Source organism: Sus scrofa, chromosome 14 (assembly GCF_000003025.6).
Source record: "Sus scrofa isolate TJ Tabasco breed Duroc chromosome 14, Sscrofa11.1, whole genome shotgun sequence".
In the NCBI taxonomy this organism is placed as follows: domain Eukaryota; kingdom Metazoa; phylum Chordata; class Mammalia; order Artiodactyla; family Suidae; genus Sus; species Sus scrofa.
This window is the reverse complement of record NC_010456.5, coordinates 40,277,480-40,286,215: the sequence shown is the minus strand read 5'-3', so window position 1 is coordinate 40,286,215 and position 8,736 is coordinate 40,277,480. Positions and strand designations below refer to the sequence as shown.

The 8,736-nt window shown below is 50.3% G+C and overlaps 1 protein-coding gene across 6 annotated transcripts in view; it reads left to right on the top strand.

Annotated features, from left to right (window-relative positions):
* PXN (paxillin) overlaps window positions 7,431-8,736 on the top strand; it is a 50,892-nt gene continuing 49,586 nt past the window's right edge. For 3 of the 6 annotated variants that reach the window (XM_021073142.1, XM_021073136.1, XM_021073135.1), the window contains exon 1: window positions 7,439-7,602. In XM_021073142.1, the coding sequence (XP_020928801.1) occupies window positions 7,590-7,602 (13 nt within the window). In that variant the 5' untranslated portion in view covers window positions 7,439-7,589. Of the gene's footprint in view, window positions 7,603-8,736 lie in introns of all 6 variants that reach the window. The other 3 variants (XM_021073143.1, XM_021073140.1, XM_021073141.1) reach the window with 3 other exon arrangements.

Below are 8,736 nucleotides of genomic sequence, written 5' to 3'. Positions count from 1 at the left end.
CAGGCTTCTCATTGCGGAATCCCGAACAAGAGCTGGACTTGGAACCATGTTTCTATTGGGGTGCTGGTTTTCACTCCATACTTCTAGCTTTGTCTTGTTAAGAAGGCTGGGCCTGTGGAATTCCCGGTGTGTTGCAGTGGAAACGAATCCTACTAGTAACCAAGATGTCTTGTGTTCGATCCATGGCCCTGCTTAGTGGGTTAATAAGGATCCCGCTTTGCCCTGAGTTGTGGTGTACTGGATAATTATAGATTATTACAGTGTTATGAAGAAAATAAACAAGATGTGATGAAGCCATCCAAGAGACTAGCCAAGTTCCAACAGCAACAACTATTGAGCACTTACTGTGTGCCTCACTGCATGAAAAGTGTTTAGCATGATTTATTTAATTTTCACAAGAAAACATTCTCCCCTTCTTTCTTTTTACAAACAGCTCTATTGAGGCATAATTTATGTTCAATATACTGCACATATTTAGAGCATACAACTTGATACATTTTGAAAACATGTACATCCATGAAACCATTACTGCAATCCAGCTAGTAAACAGCACGTCCATCACTCCCCAGAGTTTCCTGGTGTTTATTTGCAATCCATCCATCTCTCCTATCTTCCTACTACTCCTACTTTGTCACTATAGATTAGTTTGCATTTTCTGGAATTCTACATAAATGGACTCACACAGTATGATTTTTTTTTTGAGCCTTTTTTCATCAAATTCCAGGGTTTGTTCAACCATTCAGCTATTGAAGGACATTTGAATTGTTTCCAGTATTTTGCCATCATGAATAAAGCTGCTAAGAGTGTTTCTGTACAAGTTTGTGTGCGAGAGTGTGTAAGATTTCTCTGGGCGGTATACTAAGTTGCATGTTGTTTTCTAAGAAGCTGCCACATTATCTTACAGAGTGGCTGTATCATTTCACTTTCCATCTGCAGTTTTTAAAAATCTAGGCAAATCCCTCTACCTTTTTTCTTTCGTTCATGACATTGATTTCTGAAGAGTCTGAGACAGTTATCTTGAAGTCTCACATTCTGACATCACTGATTGTGTTCTGTGCGGTGTTAACCCGTTCTTCTGTCCCTTTTATTTCCCGTAACCAAGACCACAGCTTGATTGGATTCAAAAGAACTTCAGGAGTTTCCGTGATGGTGCAGCGCAAACGAATCTGACTAGGAACCATGAGGTTGCAGGTTCAATCCCTGGCCTCACTCAGTGGGTTAAGGATCTGGCGTTGCCGTGAGCTCTGGTGTGGGTCGCAGATGCAGCTCAGATCCTGCGTTGCTGTGGCTGTGACGTAGCTGGCAGCTGTAGCTTAGATTGACCCCTAGCCTGGGAACCTCCATGTGCCACGGGTGCAGCCCTAAAAAACAAAAAAACAAAAAACAAAACAACTTCAGAGATGGCATTGTGAACTGCCTCTGCCACTATAATTGACGGTGAATTTAAGCACCTAGATAAAGCAGTAACTATTCTCTATTGTAAAAGTGCATTTTCCTCTATGTAATCAGTAAGCTGTGGAATGAACAATCCTTGACACAGGAACCATTTGGTACTAAAAGCCCTTTGCTTTCCACAACTGCTTCCTTAAACCACTTCCTGATCAGTCATCAAAATATGGCTAAGTAGGACAAGTTAATTCATTTCTTCTCTGGGACTCAGCTGGTTTGTTGGAACCAAGGAAAACCCTGTGTTCAGGAGGACCTGTGGTCCCAGGAAAGGGAGGCAGAGCCCCCTGAGGAGCCAGTGTTTCAGAACTGAGCAAACATGATGGAAAGAGGGAATCAGTGGTAACTGCCCAAAGGGGCATCCTGAAGAGCCCACAAGAGCAGCCACACAGAGCCTGAAGAGCCCACAACAATCATGGGAACCACAATAGGAGCCAGCATGCGCTAGCCAGAAGCTGAAATTTAAAATACCCTTGGGAGGAGTTCCCCTCGTGGCGCAGTGGTTAACGAATCTGTCTAGGAACCATGAGGTTGAAGGTTCAATCCCTGGCCTAGCTCAGTGGGTTAAGGATCCAGCATTGCAGTGAACTGTGGTGTAGGTGGCAGACGCAGCTCGGATCCCGCATTGCTGTGGCTGTGATGTAGGCCAGCAGCTACACCTCTGATTAGACCCGCAGCCTGGGAACCCCCATGTGCTACAGAAGTGGCCCTAGAAAAGGCAAAAAGACCAAAAAAAAAAAAAAAAAAAAATCCTTGGGAGTTCCTGTTGTGGCTCAGGGGTAAAAACCTGACTAGTATGCATGAGGCAGGGCAGGTTTGATCCCTGGGACCACTCAGTGGGTTAAGGATCCCGTGTTGCTGTGGCTGTGGCATAGGCTAGCAGCTACAGCTCCGATTTGACCCCTAGCCTGGGAACTTCCTTATGCTACAGGTGTGGCCCTAAAAAGACAAGGAAAAAAAAATCCTTGGATGTGCATTTTTGCCTACCCGTGGGGTGTTTTTAAGGGAGTTTGGTCCATAGTGGGCTATTTCTAGGGGGACTTTCTGTAGGTGAGATTGCTTGCACAAAAGCCATTCATATTTTGCATTTTAAGATGTGCCCCAAGCTGGGTACCCTGAGACTTGAACCAATGTATTCTCCCACAAAGCCACAAGGAGAGCGACTGGAGAATGGTTGATGTGTATATTTGGACGTGCTCTGCCGCTTTCACAGGACTCTTCTGGGTTAGGGAGGGGAAGAGGGGGGAGGGTGAATTCATACCCGGTTCCAACACTTGTTTGTTCTCCAGCTCCTTTCCAGGCAGCGAGCAGGGAGAAGGGGCTGGGTTGGGTGAGGTAATCCTGACCCTCTCCCCTTCCACCATGTATGGAAATATCCTTGCAAACATCAGTTCCAGATGGAGCCAGCCCCCCTGACCCCCTCCCACCCTGTCGCTTGAGTCAGCCAGCACCTCCTGGCTCCAGGGGACGGAAAAGCCGACTCTGAGGAGTCTCTCAGCAGGGAAAGGGTCCACCAGCCCCCAAACAATCACCCAGTGTTCAAGTCACTGCAGGCAGTCTGCAAGAATCGCTTGCTTCTCTAGGTTAAAAATATCTCATGCCCGAGGGGCCCATGGTGTCTGTCTCAGAAGAGAGCTGGCTCATAGCTCCCCACTGCTGGGGAACTTAACTGAGACCAATTGATTGTTTTCCTGTGACAGCCATACTTTCTGGGTTCAAATCCTCCCTCCACTATTCGCCAGCTTCGTGACCTTAGGCCACTTACCTAATTGCTCTGTGCCTTTGTTTCCCTGGATGTAAAAGGAGTGTCAGGATCATCACATCTGTCACAGAGGCCAGAGAGTTCCCGTTGTGGCTCAGCGGGTTAGAAAATCAAGTAATATCCATAAGGATGCATGTTCCAGAGAGTTCGCTCAGTGGGTTAAGGATCTGGCTTTGCCCTGAGTTGAGCTGTGGTGTAGGTCACAGATGTGGGTTGGATGCTGTGTTTCTGTGGCTGTGGTGTCTCAGAAGCCAGTGGGTCTCCACCCTGGCTGAGCACTAAAAATCGCCTGGGCAATAGTGCCCAGGCTGCATTCTGGGCCGATTAAATCAGAATTCCTGGAGTTCCTGTCGTGGCTCAACAGAAACGAATCCGAATCTGACTAGAATTCATGAAGATGTGGGTTCGATCCCTGGCCTCACTCAGTGGGTTAAGGATCCAGCGTTGCCATGAGCTGTGGGGCAGGTTGCAGACGCGGCTCAGATCCCATGTTGCTGTGGCTGTGGCCTAGGCCGGCAGCTGTAGCTCCGATTCAGCGCCTAACTTGGGACCTTCCACATGCTGCAGGTGCAGCCCTAAAAAGAAAAAAAAATTTTTTTAATCAATTTCTGAGCATTTGTTCTGGGCAAAATAAATAAATAAAGCTTCCCAGATGATTCCAACGTGCCACTGGCTCTAGAGATTTTGTGAATATTAAAGGAGATAATATAGGAAAAGTGCTTCCTATGGTGCTTGATACAGAGTTAAATGCTTTGGTGGGGGTCATGGGATCAATTATCCAAGCCAGGGTGGTTGTCAGGAAAGGCTTCCTGGAGGAGGCAATGTTTGATGGAGGTCAGGAGTTAACCAAGAGAAAGAGGACAGGATGCATTTCAGCCAGGGAAACAGTACTTGCAGGGATCTGGAGCCAGGAGAATGTGGCCTCTTAGAGGAAATGAGAGTCATCCTCTGTGACTGGTTAAGAATCCGGCATTGTCATTGCAGCAGCTTAGGTAGCTGCCGTGGCTCGGATTTGATCCCTGGCCTGAGAACTTCCACATGCTGCAGACATTGCCAAAAAAAAAAAAAAAAAAAAAAAAAGAAGAAGAAGATGAAGGAGTTCTCTTTGTAGCACAGTGGAAACAAATCTGACTAGGAACCATGAGGTTGTGGGTTCAATCCCTGGCCTCGCTTAGTGGGTTAAGGATCTGGCATTGTAATGAGCTGTGGTGTGGGTCCCAGATGCAGCTCTGATCCTGCATTGCTGTGGCTGTGGTGTAGGTCGCAGACATGGCTTGGCTCTGAAGTTGCTGTAGCTTTGATTCGACCCCTAGCCTGGGAACCTCCACAGGCCGCGGGTGCGGCTCTAAAAAGAAAAAGAAAAAGAAAAAAAGCATGGAAAGCATTCAGCCCACAGCCTGTTCATTACATTGATAATCCTCTCATAATTGTTACTGCTGTTCTGATGGGAACTCATTGACCTCCTCTAGAGGACGTATGACATTACTTCTCCATTGTAATATCCTCTTTTACAGTTTTAGCATAGTGTTCACCCCAAAACCCCAGGACTTAATGTGAATTTGACTAATTGTGGATTCTTCTTTATATTTCTCCCAGCTTTAGCCCAGCAGGATAGGTGCCCCTGCTGACCCCTCTGTTCCCCCATTATCATTCCTTACCTTGTATCCCTTACTGAAATTTCCTTCTAGATCTTCCAATGCACCATGGTCTCTGTCTTGCCTAAAGGCCTTTGCATATACTGTTCCAGGGAGCTGGGAATGGTGTGAGGCTATTCATCCTTCCTATGGACCTGCTTGCTCTTCTGCCTGCAGTTTTGGACTATAAATCCCCCAAAGGCAGGCATCATATCAGTTCCCACCCCCCCTTTTTTTCTCTTTTTTTGGCTGCCCTGTGGCATATGGAGTTCCCAGGCCGGGGATCAGATCCAAGCCACAGTTGTGACCTACATCAGAGTTGTGGCAACACTGGATCCTTAACCCAGTGGACCAGGCTGGGCATCAAACCTGTGTCCCACTGTGCGAGAGATGCCACTGAATCCTGTTGCATCACAGCAGGAACTTCTACCATATCAGTCATCATTTAATCTCCAGCCGCAGAGCAGCACAGAACCTGTACAGAAGGAGTGCCGTTAATGGCTTATCACTGAATGAATGAATGAGTGATCTCACTATATTAATCTTCTGTTTCCTCTATTAATCTGTGAACTTTCTGAGGAAAGGGACTACGGTTTGCTTTTTTCCAAGGGTCGGGCACAACACCTGCCAGCCATTCAGCAAATATACATTGAATGCTTACTATATGCTACACACATACTAAATATGGATATGTGGTGAGCAGACGTGGACATGGTTCCTGCCCCATGACCTTTTGGTCTTAAAGGGAAAGAGACATTTACCAAATAATCCTACCAATAAATGTAAACTGCACCAGTGAGACACGGCTACAACACGGGAGTACATGAAAGGTGTTGGAAAGGGATGCAAGAGTGACTGCTTAGTTGGAAAGCAGTCTTAGCCCTTGAATTTTAATATAGGAGGATATAGCACCCAGAGAAGAAAGCCACTTGGTTCTTGAGCTTGTCATCCAGCTCAAGAAATGACAACATCCAGATGCAGGGCCTTCAGGGCAAGGCCACATGTTTCCTGGACATTTCCAGCTGAAATGGAACATGATAGGGGAACTGGGGCCTCCTGGACATTTCTGTCCAATGGGACTCCTCTAATGAATGAATCTTTATTCCAGGTTCCCAGTTGGGTTGGCTCCTCCTTTTTTTCTTTGGCCAAACCCATGGCATGTAGAAGTCCCTGGGCCAGGGATCGAACATGTGCTGCAGCTGCAGCCTGCTTCACAACTGTGGCAAGGCTGGATCTTAACTCTGTGCCACAGGGAAACTCTGGGTTGGCTCCTCTTTGTTAGATCTGAGTCCCTCTTTGTCTGTCTTGCTTTTTCTTCTTTCTCTTTCACAGGCATTACTCCAGCTCTATCTCAGCATCTGCTTCCTAGAAGACCTGACCTGACACAGAGGGTCTGGAGGGCTGGATTCTTGTGGGAAGGGGAGCCTGAAGCTGTGCTTACAGAGCACTTTTACCTAAAATCAACAAACTATTATTGTCCCATCCAAAGTGTGTGGAAGTGCTGATACTAACAACCATCTCTATGAGAATTAATTTAATATAGTATCTGGAAGTTCCTGTCGTGGCGCAGTGGTTAACGAATCCGACTAGGAACCATGAGGTTGTGGGTTCAATCCCTGGCCCTGCTCAGTGGGTTAAGGATCCGGGATTGCTGTGAACTGTGGTGTAGGTTGCAGACACAGCTGGGATCTGGCATTGTGGCTGTGGTGTAGGCTGGCGGTTACAGCTCCGATTAGACCCCTAGCCTGGGAACCTCCATATGCCGCGGATGTGGCCCTCAAAAAGACAAAAGACAAAATAATAATAATAATAATATAGTATCTGGGCCTCAATAAATGGCAGCTGTTGTTATTACCCAATTTCTGAGTCTGTGGGAGCAGAGCCCTTCTAGGGTCTGGGGTGGCAGTGGGATGTTTCAGGAAACTGTGCCCAGCACTGGATACTTCTCCGTAGCTTTTCTTTAATGTCTAAGATGGGGTCCCTTCTGCTCCTTGTGGAGTTTTGGAAAAGTCTTTCTCCAGGGAGGGAGGATATGTAGAGGATTAAGAGATATCCAACCGCAAAAGAATTGAGTCTGTCCCCAAAGGCTGGACTGCGAGCTGCAATGCCATTGATCCAGAGGGCGACCCCCGGAAAGGTCCTCCAAATATTCCAGTTTCTCCTGGCACTGATTAAGGATCCTCTCGGGAGGTGACTTACTGGGACATAGGCGGACGAATCTGACTTTCCAATGGACAGACATACGATGAGCGAGTGATTGGTGGATGGACAGACACAGGTCAGACTGTGAGATGTCAAGACAGGCAGGTGGATCTCTCAGCCAGACAGTCAGGCATGTGACTGAGACTGACAGAAAGACTGACAGAGGGCCAGGCCTGGGAATCTCCCACCCTCCGGCTCTGCCGCGAGAGGGCGCCGCCGCCCCGCCCAGTGGAGCCCACAGTCCGGGCTAGGCGCGCGCTCGAGGGCCAGCGACGGGGGCGGGGCCAGCGTGCGCGCGGGGCGGGACCGGCATGCTCGCGGGGGCGACCACGGGCGATTCGCGCGGCGGGACAGCGGGGGCGGGGCGCGCGTGCTCGCGGGGGCGGCCGGGGCGGGGCGCGCGGCGGGCGCGGGCACGCGCGGCGGCGGCGCGTTCCGTTCCGGGCCGAGGCTCGCGGCGGAAAAGTTGCACGGCGGAAAGGAGCGGCCCTGGGACGGGCAGTAAGCGCGACGCGGAGCCGGTTCCCGGCGCCTGCGGCCACGCCATGGACGACCTCGGTGAGTGAGCGGAGGCCGAGGGAGGAGACAGCAAAGGGCGCGCGGCCCCGGGCCGGGCGGGCGCGAGCGAGCGAGTGGCGGGCGGAATCCCACCTCCCGCGGCCCGGGTCTTGGTTCTGGTTCCGGCTGGCCGGAGCCCTGCGGGGTCTGGATCCCCGGCTGGGCCTGAGTCCTGGGCCAGGCCAGCCTCGCCGCCGTCCTCTCAGCTCCCAGCCCCCAGCCGCGAGTACAGCCCCACCTCCGGACCCCCAACCTCGGGGATCCAGCCCCATTTCCCAGAGCAACCCCAGGGACGAGCTTGCAGGTCAAGGACCCTCCGTGTCTGCCTCAGGGACGGGCCCCCCACTGCGTGATGTGACCATCTTCCCAGCTATGGGACCCTCACTTCACAGACTGCTCCCCCACCCCCATCGCACAAATGGAACACCCAACTTGGGGATCAGCTGCCTAATCTCACAGGATGGGCCCTCAATTCCAGGACCTGCTTCCACCCCCTCTGAGGACCACCCTCGTCGCGCACACCCCACTTTAGGCATAGCCTTTCCGAACGACCCCTTCATTTCATAGATCAGATTCACGAGTTCTGAATGAGGCTCCAATAACCCCATCCCCACAAAGACAAGTTTCCCATCCGCCCCACTAACTTCCCATTTAATTTCCCTGCCAGCCCTGGCCACTCTGTGGACCAGCCCCTCCCCTTGCATATCACAGACCAGCCTAATCCTAGAAAAGTAAGCTGGGGAGACATGACTCTCCTCTGACTCTCAGACTCCGGTGAAATGCCAGGGGAATGAGGTGGGAAGTGGGCCCTTGAGGTATGGTCCTCTCTGAACTTGTCCATACTAGTGGGGTTCCTCTACCCTCCCCCCCCAGAATCAGAACTTGCAGGAGGCACACAGGTAAGGAGGACACGATGCCCAGAACAGAGTTTATACTGTTTTCATGTTACTGGAGCGCCCACACTCCTCCCTTCAGTCTAGTCTCGATCTGATGTTAGGACAGGGAAAGGTATCTCCTGGGACTGGGGGACACTCAGCCAACCCAGGGGGCTTGTTGCCAGGGTTCTAGGAAGGCCTTGAGTGGCGTGGAACTTGGGGTGGGAGAATTCACTCTCCCTCCTTCACAAAGTCTGTA